Here is a 25,591-nt window from a genome sequence, read left to right as displayed (position 1 = left end):
AATATTCTGCTCAAAAACTATTTTAGCTTTGATTTTTGCTTTTGTTTTAAGAGGGTTGATGATTTGTGTTTCCACAGGGTTTTTTTTGTTTGTTGTCGTTTTGTTTTTGTTTTGTTTTTTACCTCATTTATGCCAGTAAAGATTTTCAACTTTAATATTTGGGACAAAAGTGTTCCTTACTTTGTTTTATTTAATTTTTTTTGAGCATTTCTTTTATAAAAGATAACAAGAGTCATTCTGATTGTGCTCCCAGACAGTTTTTAAACTACATATAAATGCAAAGTGCGGTAATAAGTAGTATTATGGGACAAGCAGCCGAGCATTGTCTATCTTCATAATCTTTACAGTTCAGTGTGCTGCACAGGCTTTCCTGCTTTCCCCGAGATTGGCTTTGACTTTGTGTTTGTAGCGTTCTTTAAGTTTCCACCTCCATGACCAGCAGCCCTGAATATGCTCAAGGATCCATCTCTTCTCAGTGCTTGTTACATAGACAGGATTTGCCCTGTGTGTGTGGAGGGATCTTAGCTCCACAATAGATAGTTTTCTCAGCATCAGTGTTCAGCCCTGCGGGCCTGAACGGCAGAATCCTGCAGAACAAACGCACTAGAATCCACGGCCGCCAGCGTTCAGACACCGACAGGGCTTTGATCAGGGTTGACTGGCGCACATCAGGCTGGCGTTAGGGCTTTAAACCAACAACCCAGCAGCCGGTGTAACGCAACGCTTGACGGGACAGGCGCTTGCTGGCTGCTAACTGTTTAAAAGCAAGGAGTGTTATTAAGTGATGCAGATACAGCGTCCGCACATGAATGGGAGAAGAGAAATACTGTTCATTTCAGAGCGTGGGGCTGTTGTCGCTGGGAATTAGCAGTGGCATCTGAAGAATGCTGATAACACTGGCTGTCTCTTTTCTGTCCTTCTCTCTCCTTTGACTTCTGAAGCCCTTTATTCTCTGCCTCTTCTGTTCTTCCGAGCGGAGGATGCCTCCTAAAATTTACAGCGTTGTATGCAACGTAATGAGGCAATCATGTTGACGCTAAAACTGACCCACCCACTGGCTAGAATATAGAGAAATATCAAAGCTCTTTGTGTAGAGTCAGAGAGGCAGGGCATGCTGTTGTCATTACGGATGTTACATGAGTTTTGTGTATTGCAAGTATACAGTAATATTCAATAAAATACAATCATTTCCTCTGTTTGCAGGTGAAGAGAAACATTTCAGACTTGACCAACATCCCAGTCCGGCATCAGCAGTGGGAGGGATGGCCTGCATCAGCGTCTGATGATTCTGTAAGACACACACACACACGCGCACACACACACATACACAAATGCAAAAAGTCAGTCAAACTATTCATCGGGGAACATTTTCTGTGGGTGTTTGAATCAGTAAAGGTATGCAATGACGATACGAGCATCTAAGCAGTGATAGTGAAAAATAGATTTTTGCTTATTGCAGTGCTCCCCAGGGACGGTTTTTTTCCCTGTTTATTTGTTTTGTTTTGTTTTGTTTTTTAGTTAAATAATCCAGAGTGTTCTCATTTTTGACTGACTGGAACCTAAGTTGGATTTCTGCAGATGAGTCTATTACTTGAAACATGGTCTCACAAATTGGTCTTAAAACATATTTTAAATCTTGGGAGGAAGTCCTAAAATTGTCTGTGGTTTCTCAAAATGGTGTCATTGCTCCATGAAATAAGTTTGATTTTGATACAGCAAGACATTGCTTAGATGTGATTCATGATTTAGCGGCGTTTCTGTTGATTCCAGCTGGATGAGATGGTCAAATAAACAAAATTCCTTAGGATTTTTCTGAGGATTGGTCTAAGGTCTAGGCAAGCAAAAAAATTTTAAAAATTTATTTTTTTTCCCCCAAGAAATCCACTCGTACTGTGCTTTTACAAATCTGTCACATGGTTCAAAATCTGTGTGCCTTTGAGAAAAAAAAGAATAAACACCCTTCCGGTTTCTGTCCATTGGTTTTGCTAGAGTACCCGAGGCACAGAAAATTGTTCCAATCTCTAAACTGCGCCAAAACAGCTGTCAGAAGTATGAGAGTAAGATGTTAAAGGTAATTAAGACGTCAAAGATGGTTCCCATTCTGTGTCCTCTGTCTGTGGACATTAAAGCTCACATCATTCGGTCCCGCTGACCTCTCTTGTCTCAGGGTTGCCCTTCCCAACCATTCACCCTACACACAGTCAAGCTGATCAGAGGCGGCCCTCATACAGAACCTCGAAGAACCTCTGACCCCTTTTGCCTCACCCCTTCTTTGGCAGCATATGTGTTCCCATGCTAATTGTTTGGGATGTTTTCATGCCTACATTGAGAATCTGTTGTGCACACATTCTTCCAGCTAACAATTTTCATTTTGGTCTTTGTAATTGTTTGGTTTGGTGTATTTTTTTTCTCTCCATGCATTATCATATGTGTCTTGTGCAAGAATTAACTGTAAAAGCGATACATACTTGTGATTCATATGGATAAACTTGTTACTTTGTACAGTGTTATGTGGGAAGAGTCTGTTACATTTGTTACCTATTAGTCATATTACTCAAAGTGGATAAACAATGACTGAACTGGTTTTTTTTTGACTCAAAGTAAAGCTTTTAGTACTGACAGTGGAAGCAAATACAACACACCCATTAACCTACATAAAAAGGATAAAAGGTTACAGTTTTACACTACCCAAGACTGTTTGCTGTATTTTGTTCCATGACAGCTCAGAGCAGCCAATTGTAAATCCAGTAACCACCAAACAAACCATAGGGCTACGATGCAGATTTTCCATTGTTAGCATTATCTTTGGAGACTTGAAATTATGCGATCAGTAAACAGCCCTGGATTGCAAAGGAAATACAAATCTTACTGCAAATCTGAAAGCACATTTTGGACATGTGGCGCAATGACTGACCTCAGTCTTGAGTGGAAATGTTTGGTATTATTCCACCAAATTATTTACTTTTCAGAGTCGGAGCCACATTATGCACTAATAGGAAGAGTGCTGACATTTTCCAAAATCAAAGTTTTTTTTAAAACAAGGAAGGAGGGCATTTTGTAAAATGTAAATAAAAAAACAGTGCAGTAATTTATAAATAATTAAAACTGTAAAACTCATTGAAAATAATACAGAAGCAACATATCAGTGTTTTGAGGGAAATTATGCGTTTTTGTTTTCAAATTTATACCAGTAAACTTTCAAATAATTCACAACTTACTGGAAATGTACATTTGTCTATGTACTGTATATTCAGCCAACCACAAAAAAAAGGAATCACTGTTTTTCATCTATTAAAATTAGATTATTATTTTCTTGGGTAAATTGGTAAAAAGTTGGGAAATATAGGGAAAGAGCAGAGGGAAATGACATGCAGGAATCATCACAGTAAGGACTCCTCTCATGGTATGTTCCATAGCAATTAATCATTTGAAAATACTTAGACGGGCTCTGAACATTTTAAAGTATAATCATTGCATTTCATGCACTATTGACCTAACTACTACTATCTAGCCATGCGCACTCATTTTCCAATTCCAAACCAGTAAGCTGTACCTACTAATTTCAGTTTAAATGTAAGATATGTAAGAAAAACACTTGATAATTGTGTTTTTTATATTTGCACTTTTGTTCTCCGTATTCTGGTTTTCAGCGGGCCTCAGCTTGTCACACTCAGCTGTATATATAACGGCCAGCGATTGCGAATAGATTATCATAGGCCCGGTTAGCCTTTGACTAGCACACATCCGCAGTGTCTGTGTTTCCTTGGATGAAGTGATATTAAAAAGTATAGAGAAGAGACAGAAGTGCAATAATGGCCTCTGCACTAGCTATAGCCCTCTTATTGAAACGTCTGAAGGTATTAACAGAGAAAGCCAAGGGCTTGGCTGGCCTAGCAGTCGGGTAGGGAGCCAGTGTTAGTGTCTAGCTCATTAGCCCAGTCTCATCTCCCGGGGCTTGGGCCAATAAAGATGGCAGTCAGAGGCCCAGGATTGCATTTAGCTCCACGCACTATCCTGCTTGCAGTGGAATCGATTGCTACTCAACTCTTCTGTCTTGTGCGATACCAATGCATTCACCTGTGCAGTTATTATTTGTGTGTGCATATTTGCATTTGTGTATTTGCAAATGTGCCTTTCTTGTTGTACACACTGTGTCTTGGGCTATCGAACCCCAATACTGATCCAACCGAACTGTGTCTTTAGAAAAAACATTTCCTTTGGCTTTGAAAATTCATATTTTTCACTTGAATTCTTGGTCAAATTATTAGTACTTTTTACTTGTTTTTTTGTCTTTTGTTTGTTTGGTTTTTTTCCCAATATTGCAAATTTTGTTTTATTTAAATAAACTGTTGATTGAAGTACTAAAATAATTCTACATTGTTTAAGAAAAGGTATAACATATTTAGTACTGATACAGAAAATTTGTAATTGGATTAGCAGGAATTCACATGCTGACTGTGACAGTGTTGGGGAAATTGCCTTTGCTTTAGCTGTATAGTTGCTTTCATAGTCATCTAGAGCACATTTATGTTTATATATATATCATAGTTCATCTAGCTGATCAACTGCTCAGAATATCAGTTTCTTCTCTCAGTTATTCTTGTGCTGTGAGAAAGTTATTTGAGTTGGTGTAATGTTAGTGTAATTATGTCATGTATTGTTGGAGTATAGGAGATGGTTTGTTAGAAAGAAATTCTCACCTTTCCAGAAAACTAGTGGTTACGTGATGTGTCAGCCCCTGATATTGTTCACTCAGCACGTTTCATTGAAATTCAAGGTCTGATGGTCATCGGAAATTGGATCAGGATGCATAATGGTTTCATGGCAATGAATCACAGATTAGTTTATTCAGTCTATTGTTATTGTTTTTGCTATGGGCTCTTAGAATAAAGGAATTTAGTAGGGCTGTGCGATATGACCAAAATCTCATATCCCGATATAAGAATTCTATCGTCCGATAACGATATAAATCACAAAAATGTAACATTTTCTGTAAATTCTGTGAATCTCAGGCAGCTCAACTTGCGGGAAGTTTTTCCAGCTGCGCGTCATGTAGCTGGAGTCGAGTGTTTTAACCGATGCATGAAACTATACATTTTTAGACATAAGTTGTAACGGCCGCCGTTTTCTTTGTAAGTATTTATTACACGGCGTGCTGCGGAGGAAAGCCTGTTCTAACGTTTGAGTCTAAGGTTTATTTTTTAGCACCTGGCGGCTCTTTTTTTAATTCTCATCTGTAAATAATCTGCTCTTTCACGTGATTCAGTTTATTTTGAAAAGTCTCAACAGGATCTTGAGCTTTATTGTGAAAGGTTTATGTGGAACATAAACAAGCGGACACGCGATGCCGTTACCGTCGTTGTTGCTAACCAAAACGCATAAAAACAGGCGCTTGTCCGTCCATAGTGTGGTTATATTAAATATAAGAGAAAGAGAGAACTTTAAGAAATTAATATAGCCACTACAGTGACCATCAAAACGATGAAAAAATATTGTCGTAAACAGTTTATTTTGCGACACCACGAAACAAACGATAGCGTAAAATGAAACGATAGACGTTTTTATATCGTCATAAATTCAGTATTAAATGTAGTAAATGGGACATAGTAGCAGTAATATATCTATAAAGAAATATCTATCTATATATAAATAAATAAATAAATATCTCTATCTGTCTGTCTGTCTAGATATGTATAGATAGATAGATAAGGTAGTAAAAGTCACATTGCTTTAACTGCTGTACATTTTATTCCTAAGTAATTCAAATTCACCATCAAACACGACTGCCAATGTGAACACATTGCTATTCAAAGCATATAAAACATTTTCCCAGTCTTCTGTATCGCTTCTTAATATTCCATAAATAATTTAATGTCCCCAGTGTGACATTTACCCAGAGCACATTTGGTTGACAAATGTGCAGCTGTTCATGATGAGCAATTTAAATGTTTGTTTCTTGAACATTGTTTTGGGTGCCATGATTACAATGTTCTTATAGATTCATTAGAATCCAGTTTGTAATATTTACTAGTAGTAGAGATCCATGTGGGCAAAACAAATGGTTTTTGTGACTGTTTATTTTAGCATTTGCTTGAATTTTCTTTGGGTTTACTGCCACATCTTGACGGAACTGGAAAAAGTTCTCAGTCAGAGAAAAAGTGTGTTGGACTTTGCTATAGTTTAAATTTGATTTAAAAAAATTATTTTCTCCAAGTAGAGAAAAACGCTTACTCTGGCATCATTTGGAAATATTATGGTCGTACTGCCTTTCAATTTTTTCTCGCTTGTGTGGCATTGACAAAGCTGTTCTGAATATAATACTGATGATGGAAATTAACTTGCTTTGCTATTGCAAATATAACGGTTGAACCTCTGTCCTCGCCTTCTCTGAGACTTTGCCCTTAGCATTTCAGCACAGAGAGTCTCTGCACAGGCTTCATCTCATTGGAGCAGCTCTGATTGGCCGTCCTTCCTCCCATACCTGTTGGAGTGATTGACAGCCAGTGGGACATCCTTATTACGTCCCCCCCATCTCTGCACCCCTCCACCACCACCCGCCCTTTCTTCTAGCCTGTAATTGCTGACATTTATGCAGTGTTTCATGGTGTTTGCTAATGTATTAATGCCACAGAGCCTCTGAGGTGCCGTGGCTTGTAGGGCAGCACCTCCCTCCATTTCCCAGCTGGCATTACTGGAATCTTCCTCTACCTGATTGGGGCCTATGAAACCAGTTATTGACAGGTGGGGGGACAGCTTGTGGTTTCCATAGCATCAGGGCTCAGCAGTAAAGTCAGGGAGAGCCACCCCCCCTTCGTCATGAAATTGGCCTTCTTCAGGTGAAATTCAGTGCTGACTTAGTCTGTCTGTATCTGTTTTCTTTTTGTTTCTTGGTGTTATGCTCCCATCTCACTGAACCTTTTATTTGAAGAATAGGATCCTTTTGTCCTGACCATGGTCACGCTGTATATCTTCCTATTGCATCTCAGCCTAGAAACAATGTCATTTATTAAATATCTTAATAAATCTTAAAGGTGGAGTTTAAGTCTTCTATCTCCTTTCTTTTTAAACTTCCTCTTTTCTTTCTCTCTGTTCTTCTCTTGCTCTAAAAATGACATAGTAGAGTAAGGTGGTATGATGAGGTTTTGGTTGCCTTCAGTGCAGCTGTCAGTGGTAATTATCTCATACTCACAGCCAGACACCTAATCCAAACACTGCCTACACTGGAAAAGAAAAAAAAATGAAACACAGAAAGAATGAAGGGAGGAAAAAGGAGGATAGAGTAGAGGGACAAAAAAAAGGTTGACTGGGAAAGCAAAAGGAGGGAGGGGGGGTGTGAGGGAAAGAGAAAATTCTTCCCCTGTATCAGCCCCTGAATGCTTAGAGCCTCAATGAAAGTGTTAATTAAAAGAATCCAAAAAAGAGGAGCCAGTTCCTTTTGTGTGGAGATGTGGGAGAGGGTCATTTTGGGGGTTAACCTCATCCCCTCAGACCCTGTGCCCTGCGGCGCTTCAACCTTGTTTCCACGTTTCACCACTGAGCCGTCAAGCTGCACTTGTGTACCTCAACATCGGGAGAAGCCATTGGGTCAATGTGAGGAAGAGGACTGAGAGGCACTCATCTCTCTCTTTTTTTTTCTTTCTCCTTTTCCCCCCTTTTCACCTCCCCTGGTTGCATCCATGTCAGCCCAAACCCTCCAGGCTGTCTTTGACAGGGGAAGTGATCAACTTTATTTATACACTTATTAGGTGCTCAGACAAAACCCTCTCATTGTGAGTGGCGGGGGTAAAGGGTTTATGGGGCTCTGCTTGCCAGTCTGTGTTAAAATTCTCACGTTTGATTGCCACTCATAGGCAGCGAAGAGACGGGGCCATTCCTTCACGTCCTTAAAGTTCAGAACCTGTGCATCTTTAGCTCAATAACGTCAGTGTTAATTCAGCTCACAGACCTGGCACCCATAACGTCTTCAGTGGTCGTAGCTTTTCATTAAGCGTGTTGCTGGTTTTGAAAAAGCAAATTGCGTTTCTACATCGCTTAATTTTTTTTCCCACTTTTTCAGTAAATTCTTTTGTGATGTTCTGGTTTCTGATTAGAATGACTGATAGATCTAATGAAATAAAAGAAGTAAATAGGTTAGAGTTGAGTTACTTGAGCACAGACGAGGCAATTCAGTTAAGTGTTCTTCGTAGGTGTTCCTTATGTTAGGGTTGGCTGGATCAGCTGTCCTTGCTGTGACACTTGTGTGCTTTTTATTGACAATAGTACACTTGCTACTAATTGGTAATGTGCAGGAAGTACAGTCGGTCTCTTCTCTCGTCTGTATGCGCTTGGCTGTTTGGTTTTCTTTTTGTCTGGGAACATTCATCTGTTCTTGGCCCCAAAGGGAAAAAAACATAAATTCACAAAGAAAAGGACAGTCAAATATTTTTGCCCCAAAACATTTAGCCTTTTTAGTTAGTGTTATATGATGTGCTCTTGCAAACAAAGCTCCACGGTGGATTTGTCCCTTTAGAGGTGATGTCATTCTTGGTTTGTTTTGTTTCAATATTGCGTGAGAGTCTAGCCACTGCTTTTTGGAGCAGATTTCTGCGCTTAAGACAACACAGAGGAGGAATACTCATCAAGATGTTATTCTTTCTCATATTGTCAGGGGAGATACTCTGTGAAATATCCCTTCAGTCAATCGTTGCTCGACTGGTGGGAATTTGAAACGCCAATATTATAGCCAGTTTTAGTATATCCTCTGTCAACTATTTGAAATGGTGCAATAAATGTTTTTTCAGCTCCCAAGAGTGAGAGTTCACTTGCTCTTTTTAGGAGGAAAAAAAACCAATATGTAAATAAATGCTATCATTTTATTTCTGTATATGTTGTAAATGTGATTGCAAAGGGACAAAGAGTATAGTTGTGGTAGATTTGGGGGATATGGACACAGCTTCTCATGATTTCTTGATCAGTATCTATGCAAATTTTTCTTAAATAATAATTTCTACCTTGTTCTTTTTTGTAGAAAATAATTTGGTTATTTTGTGTAATTGCTAACAAAAAAGCCCTTTTGTTGATTTGTTATATGGTGAAGCACTGTGGATTCTACGTAAAATACAAAACCGCAGCATAAAAAGCAATTAAAATGTTCAAACTAATCTCAGGATGAGTATCGCAATACTGCCCAACCTCAGCAGCGCCTACACTGACTCAACTAGTCCACAACTGTGCAAATAGTTTTGTATAAATATTTGGTTCTTTTGTGTGCAGCGCACTTACTTTCTAACAGTCAAAAGATAATTAAGTGCGACGTGACAGCACAGTTCTTATCAGTGCCAGGCAAACAGAGATACACTTATAAGTCCGTGTTTGTGATAAGGTCTACTGGTTACACTGCTCTCTCCTGCTCTAGAGAGCTGACACCAGCACGAGGAAGTACTTTTAATTTAGGAGAGACACAGAGAGGAAAACTCCATTCAGCCCGTGTAGCTCTTTTCAGACTCAATTGGTGTTGCGTGTAAGCGTCTCTTGATTCAGCCATGTCCAGCTGCTCTTTGTGTGTCTCAGCACTCGACAATGGAGCAGATAAGAGGACCTCTGCAGGGGATGAGCAGCTCCTCTGGCTCTTATCACACCAAGCTTACCTACCCTGCCTCAGTGCTGTTGTTCTCTCTACCAGAACAGTATTTGCATGTGGGTTTTCAGTTCAGGTGCCACTGAATATAATGTTGTGTTATTATTAAGTCTCAGTATATTCAGATTGGAAGATCTAAGATCTAAAAGCAAGACAACTTTAGTTTCATTCTGCAACAGCCTTGTCTCTATTGCTGATATCCCTTGGGGTCTGAGCCAGGAGACTCCTGTAATGAGTCCCTGCTGAATGCTCACATTTTCAGTCCTGGTTTTGGATTTGGGAGCTCATTAGTCAGGTTACCTTCTACTATAGACCACCACTGCACTTATGGATCCTGCAGGTGTACAGAAACCTCATTGTGGTCACGCCTCATTAGAGAGATGATCAAGCCTTTGTTTGAAAATACAAAGTATGTCATGATACAGGTTATGCTTCTGCTGCCTGGGGAAAAAGGCAAACAAATGTAAGGCACAACTACAGAATCAGTGGTGAAGTTTGCCTTGTTTTGGTTTAGGCATCAGTTTTAGGCAAGTCATAAGCAGTAGATACCAACACATACTTAAACTTGATGACATTATTATATTGTGTTGAGTAAACGCACACGGTCGGCAGTCATTCTTAATTGTTGGCTTCATTCTTTTGTTCTGTTTCCTTTGTTTGTTTGTTTTAGATGACACTAGCTCTTTCTGGAATCAGCTATCCCTGCCATCACCTGAGTGTTTGTCGAAGGTCCTCGCCAGCTAATGCCCAGGAACCCACAGAAGAGGTAAATTGACCTACGTATGCCACCGCACGCTTCTGAGTTATGCATTTCATCCCCTAGGCAACTTTCAAGCATCAGACATGCTCATGAAATGCTTCTTATTTACAGTGTGCGGATGTCCATATGATCAGCGACAGTGAGGGTGATGATTATGAAGACGCATCAGAATTTGGTGTGGATGATTCAGAGATGTTTGGAGTGGGCTCCTCGAGCTGTAGGAAATCACCTATGAGTACGTAATGTGAACCACTTGTAGAACTCAGTTATAGCAGCCACTGTAGTATTAACCTCCAGATACAGCATGTAAAGCCTGACCATATAATTATTTTTGTCCCTTTTGCAGTGCCAGAGAATAGTGAAAATGAAACTGATGCCTTAATTCACTTTACTTCTGAATTTTCTTCGAGGTGAGCGGTTGTTATGCTCAATTTAAAATGGCTTTGAAACCTGACAAAACTGGATAGTAACAATGTTTTAAATAAGAGTCGTGTGTGTGTGTGTGTGTGTGTGTGTGCGTCCTGTAGATATGGAGAGACCCATCCAATGTTCTTTATTGGGTCTTTGGAGGCAGCATCTCAAGAGGCCTTCCATGGCAAAGCCAGAGATGTAAGTAACCTTTTGGACTATTTTGGGTCTCACAGGAACATTTTTAATATACTCTGAAAAACTTGTGTTTTTCTTTGAAGCTTCATATTCTTATCCCTTTTAATTTGGGCTGTGCAAGTGATACGAGGTACTGATGTTACAAATGATGGCCTGTCCTTTATCACTGATGTCATTTCTCCTTCATGGAAGAGTCGCTTTTTTCAGGTTTGAGTTTTCTTTGCTTAAGATAACATGACAAAGGAACACAAACAGAGAAGGATATTATTAATTCTGTCAAGGGAGATACTTTATTTCTCATAACTTCTCTTTTGTTACTGGGCTGGGGGAAATTTAAAACGCTAATATAATCAGGAACTTTATTCACCTGGCCTACATTTTTTACATTTGGGTTAGAGTTCATTGTTAAGTTGGGGAAAGCTAGATGAATCTGGTTACCATTATAGATGGATGCATAGGGTAATCAGAGATCACTGACGCCGTGCTGCTGGTCTGTTGCACACATAATTCAGTCCGCTTATGTAGAATGATATCTATGGAGATCTCATGAGACACAACTTTAAATATAAGTCATTTAGTTTTAGGCTTAATGCCAGTAAAGCCAATCCAATCCAACCCAACTTTATTTATATAGCACTTTAAAACAACACAGTTGACCAGAGTGCTTTCCAATAATAAAACAGATAAAAGTTAAAAACCATACACTAAGCAGACAAAGAAATAAATATAAATAACAGTAAAATAAATACATAAATGAAAATGATAAAAATAAATCAGTATATATATATTAAATATTAAAACATGAGTAAAATAGACAATAAAATATACAATGAATAAAATTAACAAAATAAAAAAGATTAAGAGAAACAGCTGACTACAAACTGACTCTGGTACTACTCCTAAAAAGCCTTTGAAAAAAAGTGCGTTTTTAAAAGTGATTTAAACATTTCAAGTGTTGGGGCCAACCTAATATGGAGGGGCAGTTTATTCCATATTTTGGGGGCCACAACAGCAAAAGCTCAGTCCCCCCGGTGTTTCAGTCATCTATAATAGAGGTAATGGAGACCTGGTAATATTTTCATCTCTAATTATTTCCTCTCTTTATATTTTGTTTCCAAGAAGTCAGACTTCATCATAATTCTTTAAAGTGGTCTTGACCAATAGTTCCCCAGGTCCTCTTAAGGTCTCCTCGGTTTTTCTTTGGCCATTGTCTCGTTTTCAGTCCAGTCCTTATACTTGACCATTTATAGAGAAATGTTTTTGGTTTTGTTTTTTTTGTTTTTTGTTAAACTGCTCAACAGTGACCTAGAAATCATTCAACCACAAAAGGCACCCAACTTAAGGGATGAACCAGTGATGTGTCTACACATAACGGACAACTGGGCAAATAACCAATATGAAATTATGCTTTTAAGCACTTTGTTACTAGCAGCTTGTTGCAAAAAGCATGTAATGTGTTCCCATTTGTTTAGCTGAATTTATGAAACATGTCAAAAGTACCACAATTTGATGAGCATAAACAGCATCTTTACACTAACAAGGTGTTTCCCAACTGGCTTTTGGGCCTGGACAAGTGGAGGCCAATAGACAAAGCGGTAAGCCTGAAAATAACTATCTATACGAGGGATGTATCTGGAACTTCAGTTGATCCATATGCTGAAGCCTTATCAGAAATGGTCTCGGTGGATGTGTGGCTGTTAAAAAGCCATTCTTAAGGAATGGAAACAGAGAAAAAACCCTGAGGTGTGCCAAGAACTGGATGAATATTCAGTGGCAAGAGGTCTTATAGGGATGAATCCAAATTTTACATTTGGTTTAAATAATCGTTAATCTGTCTGGAGGTGGTCAGAGAGAGATAAAACAATGAGTCTCTATAGCTCGCTGGGAGCTCTGTCGTGGTTTGCAGCTGCATTTCAGTCCGTCGTGTTAGGGATCGTTCCTTGTCCACCATGCAGTACCATCTGGAAAGCGTCTGATTGGCAACGGCATGACAATGATCCCAAACACACTGCCAATGCAGTAACAGCAAACCTTGATGAAAAAGAAAAATGCATAGTGGAACACTATCAAACATGGATTGGCCTCCCCAGAGCCCAGACCACAACAATTATCAAAGCAGCGTGGGATCATCTTGACAGAGAACGGAACGAAAGGCAAAGCCTGTAGAACTATTACTGAGCATTACATTCCAAACAAGATTTATTAGGAGAGTGCATTTTGTTATACACTGTATTTTTGCACATTTTGACATATTGCCAGACAGATTTCACATTTTCCTACCAAAGTATAAAGAAATAAAAAGTGGCTCAAGACTTTTATTGAGTATTTCTTGAAACTTGAACAATTGGAATATCAGCATGAACAAAACTTGTTAGACACAGTGTGCTAAGAGTAACTGAGTAAATGATTAGTGTGTGCAGAAGGCATGACGATAATCTATGCCTTACTTTCCATAAACCGTAAAATTACATTTCTTTCTAAAAAAAAAAGTCATTGATGATGGTGATGTTTAATGTATGTACCGTGGATGTGGCTTGATAGCGACACTGATATTAGTTATCAAAACCATCATCAAATTTTCACCCCGACAGCTGAGGCTTTATTTTTAGCTGTCCACTTTCCCCCTTGTTTTTCAGCTTTTGTCCTTTTAAGGATGCTTGTATCAACGGACAGCTTGTGTGGATTACAGCCTTATTAGACTGTGAGGACACAGCAAGATGTTCTGGGGGTTCAGATCACCAGGCACACAAAGAGGGAGGGTGAAAAAGATGATAGCAGGGCCACAAAATGAAGGACATGGTCTTAAAAAGCAGCGTGGAGCACAAGAGAAAGTTGGACGAAAAAAGGCTGTGCGGGAAGAAAGAGAAAAATAAGCAAATGTGATTTTGGGGGATAAAAGAAAGGGAAGGAGAGAGTGTGAAATAAACAGATGTAGAAAAAAATCTAAAGAGAAGCTTGGCATTTTGCCTGTTTCCCAGCTGATCTCCTCTCCTAAGCCAGCACAATATGGCTGATGTCTCTCTGGTGTTCACACACAGTACTGTACCACTGTGCTCTAAACAGCATGAGGGCAGAATAGTATTCATTTCCACTGTATTTTGTTTTATTCTGGGTGAGCTTGATTTAGCCTGCCAACTGTGCTGTGGTTAAAATGGCTTTGGAGAAGCTGGATATGTGCAAAGATGTTGCACGAAAGCAGAAGCTATTTGATCTGTTCTGTGTTTGTCCTGTTTTGTCACAAACATCCGAGATGACAGGCCAAAACAAGCTGCTTTTCACGGTTTCATTACACAGTAGCATATGTGCACAATTACACCGTCCCCTCTTCCATCTATCCGACAATCCCATCCCTTGCTCTTTCGCTTCCATTTGAAAAGCAATCTAGTATTTGTGTCCTCGTAGTAGAAAAAGCCTACTTCATTAAGGGTATATTAGAGTAGGGCAGGTTTGACTGAAGGGGTTTTTAAACAGAGGAATCAGTCTCACTCTCTCATAGCCTGGGAGAGGCTAATCACTAAGCAAAACACTACATTTGATGAAGTGTTTCTGAAGGTGTGTGTTGGGGGAATGTTGAGATAGACTCAATCCATCCTTAATGAAAATGCTTTGGGCTGCTGAGCTGAGCTGAACCCTCTTGGGGATCAGTGGTTAGTCAGAGCGTACAGAGAGATAGGCCACCCATCACTAACCACGATCCTCACTAAATCCCCATCAACGCACTGGTTAATCACTCTAACCCCACGCTTTTTCGCTCTCCACTCTGCTCTCATGTCTGCCACACACAAAGACACATCAAAATTCATAGCCTTGCTGAAGAGCGGAGTTGAGGGATTTATCGCTGCCAAGTATCTGCTTTAAAACCCAGCAATAGCCTCGCAGAGTCAAGAGGAAAAAGCAGCGGTCAGTCAGAATGGCATATGGCGCGTAGATGTACATGTATCTCTGTCAGCTTGTGAAATGTTGATCACAAGTGGCTTTGATTAGTTATTGACTGCACCTGAAATGATTACTGTCAGGTGTAAATGGATAGATTAGGGGCTACATCAGTGTAAAGTTTTAGATATTGATATATTTATTCTACATTCTCTTAATCCATCAGAATCATCGATGATCAGGAGCTTGGATAACCATAAGACAGCTCCATCCCTCATGTGTCAGAACAGTTAGATATACATGTGTGGTCATTACAGTTAAACGTTAAATGTGGTGTGCAAACTCAAACTTGTCCATATTCTTATAGTGTGGACTTTAACTACTTAACTTCAGTTGCGGACTTCATATTATTTCAGTGCTTTCATAATTGTTTGGAAAGACTCTAAAATGTGCCTCATGGCTGCCCATCGATCACAATGAGTTTTCCCACCGTGTAGGTCATTTGAGCTCTTCAATTTGAAGTATTTGCTTTTCCAGACTGAGCCGGTCATCTAAAGAACAATCACCATCTGGATTTCTCTGTCCTTCCTTTCATCTGTACATGTCTGTATCTCATTAACTAGTCTCTCCTGGCTTTGTTCAACACGCTGTATTTGTGATTAAGCCTCTTCTTGATGTTGCAAAAATGTCATCCACAGAAAAAGGGCCCTAATTAAACTAAAAGCTGTTGATCGACTTCAGTTCCACTACACGGTTTCCCTAAAGAGGCTTAAAATAAAATAAAAACAAACAAACAAAAGAAATTGGCAGTGTCACGTTTATTTCTGTTATTGCTCTAAAATTCTGATGGTGGCAAAATAATGTAACATGGATGAATCGTGGCACAAGTTATCTTCTCCTTGACTGCAAAGGCCCCTAACACCAGAGACTGTGGCTTCATGTGGACTAAGACTTTGTGTTTATGGGTGTGCCGTGAGATTTTTAGCAGCAAGTTGTATCTCTTCATTCATGTTTAAAAAGGGCAAAATCATGAAGCTAATTCTGGAGTGATATCAGACACAGCCTGTAATATTGCAAGCTTGCTTGGTTTATTTCATTCACCAACAGAAACTTGGCTATTTGGGTCTTCCCTTCGTAGCCATAGAGACGACCTGATCATGACAGAAACCGATGACATTGTTTTTGATTGTTTCTCTTTATGAATAACTAACTGTAAACTGGCTATATTAAATGTTTTTGAAAGTATAAATGTTTGGGCATAAAGGCACATTTTCTTTTTTTTATTTTAACCCCTGTGCAGACACTTTTTGCAGAAAAGGTGAATTGAAGCTGGACTAAAAATGAAAGTAATAACTGTACAGTGTGCGTAAATCACAGAGCGCTCTGCACACACCTTGGTGTCTGTTGCTCGCAGTTTCAGTCGCCTGAGCTGACAACTTCATTATCTCCACGTGTAAATTATATAAATTAGTCTGCAAATAAAGCCTTTTTAATATGTGACAGATCACATGTTAAATTCACTTTTTATCCTCATAATGAAGGACGAGTCCACCTTTAATAGAACTTGAGTAAATTAATAAATTGTGTTCATCTGTCAGCCCAGACCACATATTATATTATTTACATCCCAGGGTAGGAGATGCTGCTCATTATTAAAAAAACATTTTGGAAGTCCAGTTTATGTAAACCTATAAATACTCCTGTGACTGGCTTAGTTAGAGTACTACATGAATAGAGGAAGCAGCATTCTTGAGGTGCTTATAATTGGTCATCGGTCATTTATAATACGGGCAGATTTGGAGTGGGATATGAGCCTGATCCGCTTACACCCCTTTTCAGGTGATTTCTAACAGTAAATGGGTTTTATTATTAACATCATTGTGTTTTATCAGAATTTTTTTTTTTTTTACATACATGCACTTTTATCTCAAGAATCTGAAATAAATAATCCCTTTATTTCAAACAACTAAAAAATAAAACAGAAAAACCTGCTCTTCATATTCACACATGGTAATCCGCATCCCTAAAAGAAAAAAAAAAGGCAAGTGGAGCAATTAATTAAAAAGGAAAAGTGAAACAAAAGACCTGCATGTTTTATGATAAAAAAAAAAATGTTTTTGTTTTAAAACGATGGTTAAAAAGTGCCTCATTCAAAGGACCGCCTCATTACGAGAACACATGCTTTTTTTCATATTTATAGACGCACATATTTCATATTTTCAAACTTTCTGCTGGGCCGTCTTCCAAGAAAGAGGTGCACTGATTAAACAGCAAATGAAGCGCAACGCTATTCTACAGTGTGTGAACTCTTTTGTTTCTCTCACAGCCTCAAAGCAAGCTTAGCTTTAGGTGAACAGGTGTGAGGAAGGGCTATGGGGTCACTATCTAGCTCAGGTTGGACCTAGTAATTTAGCTGAACTGAGGGATTTGCTCCTCCCCGCTAAGACAGGCAATACAAAAGATCTGAGTTGAAAGCGGAGAGGGAACAGAGGGGTACGGACAGTTTAACTAAGATGAAGGAGTTCAGTTTGCCAAAATGCCCACTTTGATTAGTCTTTACACTTGCTCTAATTGAGCATGCATGTGTGCGAGCATGAGTCCCGTTACTCGCGGGCAGCGGAGTTAAGTTTGCGCATCTGTGCGTGTGTGTCGGGGACGTCGGCGTTCGAGTGTGTATCGGGGTTTTGTTTTTTTGTTGGTTTTTTTTCACGCTGTAAAACTCTCCCTCTCCTCACACTCATTCCTCTCTCAAGACTGAATTTGCTTGTCTTCTCAGCATGAGTGTTTAATCTTTTCAGGCTGTTGAATCGGCCTAGTGAATGAGTCCCCAGCTCCTTCTCTCTAGCAGCCCTGGAGATTATTCTAAAGCACTAATCGTTGAGCAAACACAGCAGTGCTCTCCCATTCCTATTCTACACAGGCCACAGTATAGCACAACTTCTTCTTTCCCTTCTCCTCACGTTTTACGCCCTGTGTAGATTTTTCGCTTTTTGGCGCACGTAGCCTAGATTACTGTTCCCGAGGAACAGACCCCTTAACTCCCCTTTCACAGCCGTGGGTAAAAATGAACTAAGCAGAGAGTGCGAGTTTTTCTTATTTGTTCTTTTATAGCAAGAGAAGTGACATGTAATTTAAAGAGCATTATTTCCAACATTGTCCCCTGGAACCTTTTATGTTTGTGGGTGTGTTTGTTTTTTAATTAGATTGTCAGTAGGGAGAATCTACCAGGCTTATATGATGGTGTCAATATCCTTGGATTTGGAGCTTCGTCAATATTGTCTGGCCCTGCCGCTACTAACCTGAACAGGCTGCTGGCATTTGGTGTAAAATAAATAGAGTGATTTGTCTGTTTTGTTTTCTCCATATCTTTGTCGCCTCCAAGCAAAGTTTTATTTACACCGCTCTCCATTTTATTTTGCGTGGTATTTGCTTTTTTGCCAGTTGTGGTCCTACCGTGGTCTTTAGAAGTCCTGCTAGCTCTGCGCCCAGTCCTCTCTGCCGGTGGTCATGTTATGTTCATGTAATATGGACATGTCTCTCCAATAATGAGACGCCTAGTGCATGGCTGACAGAGCAGCACCGATCACAGATATGACATTTATTATATTGGGGAGTGATGAGTTTTAGCTAGTCAAACTTCTTCCACAAAGTCAACTGTATACTTTGGTGTTTGGTTCCACCTATTAGCCACTGAACAACTGATTGAAGACAAAAATAAAGGATCAGCTGCAGTGACCCTTTGCCTTACCAAATGTCCTAGCACAGTAAGAGGTGCAGTTTGCTCCCACTCTGATTTTCAAACTGTTTCTCTCCACAGAGAAAGCTGCTGGCTATCTACCTCCACAATGATGACAGTGTTCTCAGCAACGTCTTCTGCTCCCAAATGATGTGCGCTGACTCTATCGTCTCTTACCTGAGCCAGAACTTCATCACATGGGCATGGGATGTCACTAAAGAAGCTAACAAATCCAGGTACAATGTTAGTCAACCAGCACGCTTGGAGTGCGATTGAAGACGTATCTTATTCCAAGAATCCTATTGTTTAATGAGTCCATTTTTGCGTAATTCATTTGTGTAAATAGTTTTTTAAGCTCATCTTGCGATGTTTGAGTTGTCGGATCAAATATTTAAATTGTAGAAACTGCAGCTACTCGTGAATTCTGTTGCAAAGCTAAATCTGGCTGTGTTTTCTGGTTGCCAAATCTGACTGTGATGCTATAGCTAGGGGAGAAAACAGTTTGGTCAGTGAGTATGATGGCTAAACGGTAATAAAAAAAAAAACCTAAGGTTTTAAACACTGAATTAATTCTCTGGAGATCCGGTAGTCTATCAGAATCATGCTGTATTTAGAATTGCTTTAGCCAGCTGTAAAGTTTAGTAATGCAATAAGAGAACCTTTAAGCCCTGACTGCATCCTTAATCCTTATGTTTTATTTATATGTGACTTACTGTCCGCAGGAGCCGACTGTCTGCATAAATACTGAGGTGTATCTAATAAAGAGGATATTGAATGTATTTCAGCGGGAGAGAAGCTTGATCATGAGCTGAGGGCTTTGTGAGCTGTCAGAGTCCTCTGGTTGGGAAGCAGTCTGTTGCATGCTACTATCTTGTCCCCGCATTATTGTTCTGAATAGTTTTCTTAGAGAAAGTAAATTTAGTTTTCAGTCGTGCCTTCATCCTGCTGTTGTATTTTTTTTTTTTGTGTGTGAAGCAAGAAAATCTTGGACTTTAGAGAGTGAATCCTGCATATTTTGGGTAGCGTTTAGATAATAATCCAGAAATGCTAGTGTAGGTGGAATCCTATCTGGCAAATGAACAGTGTTTAAAAATCGGTTTGACACATCCGTAATTGCTGGCATTCATCTTTCACTCCATTACTCGTACTCTGTATCTCTTTCTTCTCATTCTCTCTTCAGCCTCATTCTCTTTTTGAAGCTTGGAGGTTGCATGCTAACAAAAGGCGTTGTGTTTGCACGGTGAGGCCCCTGATTGGGCAATCTTGACCAAACTGTCTGAATAGAGGGTCAGTGGGAGATGAAGGACTCCGTTGGAGTCCAAACATCTCTATCTCTCCAATTTATCCTGAAAGTCCTAGCTTAGCTCCAGCACCCTGTGTTGGTATTTTACAACAACACCTGTTTATTACATTGGTTCAGTGAGTGAGATATATATTTTTAACAGACTATTAGATCTCTTGCAGGTTCAAGTGTTGAACAGAGGACAGGTTTAGGTAAATTTGAACCTTTGTTTCACATTGTAAACAAGGAATGCTTCATGTATTTCATCCTTCCCTTCATCTTTAATACTACATATTTTACTTGTTTCCTTTCTGATATTTCTTTATTTCTCTTCTATTTAATCAGCTACCTCAGCTCTCTCACTCTACCCTGAACCTCCAGAGTTAAGCCTGCCCTCTGGTAGCAGTCATTGAGAAAGACTCGCACCCTGACCTCAGCTCTCCATTATTTCTTTTAAGGAAACTCCCTCCTTTCCTCATTCCGCACTCCTTTCTCTCCCATTGGCCTCCTTTGCTTTTTGCCCCAGCTGGGCCTTTTTATTGCACGTTAAAAAGGAGGCAACATCTGGAGCTTTTCATCACACACAGCTAGTCGCAGCTTTGCTGCTAACGCATGCATGCACATGTGCGCACTAACTCGCTCACACATCCAACTGCTGCTCGGCATTCTCACGCTCTTTAGCTGATCTAAAGTGACTGGTGATTGGCATCAGTCACACAAGCTGTTAGAAAGGTATCCTGATTATGTGTGCGTGCATTTGTGTGTGTCTGTGAGCGAGTGATAAACCTGCTGATATTGGAATGTGCCTGTTGCTTAGCTTAATCTATTCTCACAGGCCTACCAGTTAAATGATTAATTATGCATAAATGCAGTGCTGCTGATTGGATGCCAGTGTAATTGTCACTCGTGGGAAATGAATCTGATATATCGCCGAGGCAGTATACTGTCATTGCACATGTAAGTAAATAAACACATTGAAAGTCGATTATTTGTGTTGTGTGCGCATTCTCATAATACATTACAGTGTAAGAATATGCACTAAGGTGACCTTATGTTGACACTAGATTTAGTGTTTTAAACATTATACAGACCTGGCAGTCTAATGTGATTACCCGTTTGGTCTATAGCAATACAGGCGATCTTATTAGAGAATAAAATAAAAAAGAATAATCCTTTAATTGTCCCACAAGGGGAAATTTGGTTGTAACAGCAGCCAAAAAGACACATATACAAACAAACAGTACACAGGACACAGAACAGAAACATACAGAAACAATTTTTCTTACAAATTTCATATTTACTAGCCTTTAAGTGTAAACTTGTGTCTTAACTGCTCAAGGCAGGAACAGACCGTTGTGCGAACCTGTTCTGTACACTCGACTTCTTCTCTTGACATAGTCTTCCCTGAAAACATAACTCGTTTGGTGGGAGAACAAAATGTCATTTTCAAATCAAAACATGTCCATGTTCACTCTGAAACAAAGTGTGTATGACACAGTGAGCTATCGGAGCATCCGGTTCCCATACTGCACACGTACAGGTGGCTGGCAAAAATATTCCCTGCAGTGCTACTGTACTACCCTGACTCATCAGCTGCTCAGTGGAGCAGACGCCAGGTCTAACCGGTCTACTCGCATCATAGTGCATCAGTTTGATTTGAAGAAGTGCAAGCTGACAGTCCAGGAAAACATTTACTGTTATAGCTGTCGGGATCCGCAGTGAGAAAATAAGCTGGGATGGGCAACAAATTAGAATCTGTCAGTCACATTAGCCACCGAAGCATTTAATGGTAGTTGCAAATTCCATGCAGGTGTTTCTTCTGCATTTAGTTAGCCATAAAGGTTTTTAAAGGCCGCAGGTTACTATGTTATATTAGGGCTAGATGAGACAGGCCGAACTGTGCAGCTCATTTCCTGGAGTGACTTCCTCCTGACATTAAGTGTTGTGGCCATACTTATTCTTCTTTACGTAATTCCATAAGGGCTTCGTAGTTCTTCCTGTTTCCTAGGAAGAACTACGTCCGTCTTACCCTAAACGATAGTGGTTACAAAGTACATGTAAGTTGTGTTTTGAGATTGTGCTGTTTTTATGTTGTTGTGATTATGATCATCATTGTGCTGAACTGACTTCCTTAGTTTAGAGTTAGAAACCAAAGCAGGTTAGCCTGTGCTTGATTAGAGGTTTAAGATTGGGTTACCCTTCAAGTTAGTGTCTATTGTTCCCTGGCCTTTCATTACAGGTTAGAGTTTCCCTGTGAGCTTTTGTTATATTGTGGCTGGGTTGAGGTCTGAACAGGGACAAATGTCAGAACAAAATGATCTAAGATTTAGGGTACCCACGTTTTTCATTGCAAGGTGTGGGTCACACAAAGTTCAACATTTGGAAAAAGTTTTTGTCTGCATTGTATTCCAAAGCTCATTTCATTCATCTTTCAGTCCAACGTCCACACTTTAGCTGGTTTTGGCATGATTATTACTACTACTGCTATTGTCCTATTGACTGGAAGTACTCGATTTCACCGTTTGGAAAGTCTGCAAGTAGCTCCCGCAGCTTTGGCTTCATCTTTTAATGAGTTACACCCCCTCTCAGACAGCATCCGCTCTATCTATCTTCTTCCTCTGACCCGCTGTCCCGCCATCCATTCCATTACCTCTCTATTTTACCAGGCAGTTATTAAAGTAGATCTTATTAAAAGGCAGGAGAAAAAGCTAATCTATATTTGCATTCAGTCTATAGCAATTCATTAATATTATGACATTTACAGGGAGCTTGGCGGGGCTCCGACTGCCTGCTACCCTTTTCCCTCTCTGAAATGTTAATTTAAAAAGTTCTGTCTTTGTAATGGAATAAGAAATCCTCTCTTGCCCTATCAATTCTGGGTGTCTGGTGAGGAATACTAATTCATCTGTGGTTCCAATTGAGATAGCATGTCGCCCTGATGGAATAAGAAAATGCAGAATTGGTTTTAAAGTCTTTAATGCCACAAGTTGTGTGTATTTCTCTTTTGTGCTGCAATCTGAAAAGCACGCACCTCCCAGTGAAAATATGTGCACGAATACTTTATCGCTCTTTAAAATTGTTTTTATTGCAGGCTTAAATATATGCTTATTACCAAAGGAACAAGCAGGTAAAGTAAATAAATTGGGGGGGGAAAGTGAATTAGATAAATTTCTTTGTCTTCCAGACTACTCACTATGTGTACGAGGCACTTTGGCAGTGTGGTGACACAGACCATACGGACATACACGACAGACCAGTTCCCCCTGCTCCTCATAGTCATGGGGAAACGCACATCCAATGAAGTTCTAAATGTTATTCAAGGTAATTCTCATTTTATTCATCGTACAATTAACTCTGTTTTCTGTAATTATCATGAAAACAAACTCTTTTATTGCCCTGATTTTCTTTTCTAATTCAGGCAATACAACAGTGGATGAGCTGATGATGAGGTTAATGGGAGCAATGGAGATCTTCACAGCACAACAGCAAGAGGACATTAAAGACGAGGTAAAGCTTGAGCGGAATCAGACAGTCTGTTCGCAGGAAACAAAAACATCAGCCTCTGATCCTTAAAGATGGAGAAAAGACTTTATTTCTTTGTTCTTTCAATAACTACTTGGTTCATTATGGACCATTTGCTCTTTCAAATGGAAACATATGCTCGTGTTTCCTTGTAATGCTGTTTAACAGTAGCTAGGAAAGTTGTACAAAACTGCTGTTGACTAAACTAACCAGTTTGCTACTATCTATAGTTTCCACTGTATATAGATGACTTCATATTTTTATTTAAAGGAGGTACTGTGGCCTGGGGAGCACTTCCAAGTATACCAACCGAATTCTCAAATGTACAGTTTTTTGTGAGAGTCACGCTTTTGACATTAATGACATCGTTTCAAGCTAAAGCTGTGCTTTATTGGTTGGGATAAGTTGCAGACTGCCAGAGGTTTCTTCCTGTTAAAAGGGAGTTTTTTTTCTTCCCACTGTCACCAAAGTGCTTGCTCATAGAGGGTCATATGATTGTTGGGTTTTTCTCTGTATGTATTATTGTAGGGTCTACCTTACAATAAAAAGGGCCTTGAGGCGACTGTTGTTGTGATTTGGCGCTGTATAAATAAAATTGAATTGAACTTCTACCATTAATCTTATTTTAGTTGGCTAATCTCAGTGGCTCCAGTAACTGGACCAACTTTTAACATTGTGCAATAAATTGCAACATGTCAGAGCACATCAGAAGGCACTGTTAAAATATGGCTTTTGTTATAATGACTCGAGAACCATTCAGCCATTTCATCCCCTTTAGTTATCAACTAGAGTCTGGCTACTGCTAACGTATCTGTTGACCTCCTTTTACCCAAAGAGAAAATGTAATTAAAACATGATTAAAACATTCCTTCCATAGAAATGATAAGGTGGAGCTAGCATTTTGTGTCCTTCCCACGAATCTTAACAATATGAGACAATGCATCAGTCACTTACAATGAACTTAACTAATTTATTAACTATCATCTCATATGTTCACTCAACTCCTTTTGACATGAAAAACACTGTAGTTACTTTTAACTTAATGGTCCTCATAGCTTAGTTTAGACATTCCCAAACCATGTGAGTGCCATGGTAACTGTTGTAAAGGATATGTGAATATTACTATGGTTAAGTCTATAATTGAAAACTGACCTGTGTGACTTGAAGCTGACTTGTTCAGATTAATAAAAAACAATAACACATTACTAAGCTTTAGAGTAATTTAATCAGCACTGGTGTTTAGTCTCTTAGTATGTCGCAGAAGTTTTGGTTGTGTGAAATCTTTCGTAGCTGCCCTTTCCACTTTTATGCGCGTTTTCCACGGATTTTTGTCAGCCCTGACTACACTGTGCCTCTTTTTTGACTACTGTATCTATAGATGACAGATGTCAAGCTGTGTTAGGTTCAGCCATTATGTTAAGTCAACCAAACAGCCTTTTTAGCAATTCGCAGCGCTATTGTGGGAGTCATAGCATCTCAGTTATGGGAATCGTGGCTGAGGAATGAGTTGAGTTTCACACACACCCTGAGGGTCAGACTTGCTCAGGTGAGCTGTGCCCTGCTGAGTGACAGCTACTCTCTCTGTGTTGTTATAACGTCTGTAATGCTCTGGCTTTGTTGTGGATTTGTCACTCTTAGTCGCTCGTCAAATAATCATTAATGATAGGATTTAAAACAAGAAATATTCAGAGTTTGTACATAAAGTGTTGGATCCTGGGGTTCTTTTCTTTTACAGGATTAGTGCCGGTGCTCTGTGTGTGTGTGTGTGTGGTTGTGTGTGTGTGTATGTGTGTGTGCCAAAAGAATAGTACTATTACCAAAATTAAACACTATAAAAATGAAGTAATATATGACTATTTATTCATTATTAGTACCATCAACCTCAAGATTTTCACTGACAAACCTCATTTTCACGGTACCTGCTTTTGGTTGCTGGTGTATATGATTCTTTCCCTGTGTCTCGTCCTTCTTCTTCCATTTTTCTCCTTTCCAAAGACAAACTCAGACATGAACACAGACACCCAGACATTCCTCTTTGACAGCGACTTTTGTGTCAGTCTGGAATCGGAGCAGCTGGAAGGCCACATTGTGATTTCTACCAGCCGTACTGACTCGCCAGTCATTTGTATGGTTTTCTGTGTTTTAGCTTAGTAGTTAGTAATCAAATGACTACTCGATGCAATTTTGTGGTCTACA

At 39.5% G+C, this 25,591-nt stretch overlaps 1 protein-coding gene across 2 annotated transcripts in view; it reads left to right on the top strand.

The window, feature by feature from the left end:
* faf1 (Fas (TNFRSF6) associated factor 1) overlaps positions 1-25,591 on the top strand; it is a 59,766-nt gene that overhangs the window by 19,339 nt on the left and 14,836 nt on the right. For both annotated transcript variants that reach the window (XM_086283015.1, XM_086283014.1), the window contains exons 8-15: positions 1,204-1,290; positions 10,287-10,382; positions 10,488-10,611; positions 10,723-10,786; positions 10,904-10,985; positions 18,673-18,827; positions 23,058-23,194; positions 23,292-23,380. In XM_086283015.1, coding sequence (XP_086139141.1) covers positions 1,204-1,290; positions 10,287-10,382; positions 10,488-10,611; positions 10,723-10,786; positions 10,904-10,985; positions 18,673-18,827; positions 23,058-23,194; positions 23,292-23,380 — 834 coding nt within the window. The remainder of the gene's footprint in view (positions 1-1,203; positions 1,291-10,286; positions 10,383-10,487; positions 10,612-10,722; positions 10,787-10,903; positions 10,986-18,672; positions 18,828-23,057; positions 23,195-23,291; positions 23,381-25,591) is intronic.

This window comes from Aulonocara sp. 'chitande type north' Nkhata Bay, linkage group LG23, assembly GCF_057382095.1.
Source record: "Aulonocara sp. 'chitande type north' Nkhata Bay isolate Kocher_YH1m ecotype deep benthic linkage group LG23, A_spYH_male_GT1.1, whole genome shotgun sequence".
In the NCBI taxonomy this organism is placed as follows: Eukaryota; Metazoa; Chordata; class Actinopteri; order Cichliformes; family Cichlidae; genus Aulonocara; species Aulonocara sp. 'chitande type north' Nkhata Bay.
Note: the sequence above shows the minus strand (reverse complement) of the source record. Positions and strands in the feature narration are given on the sequence as shown.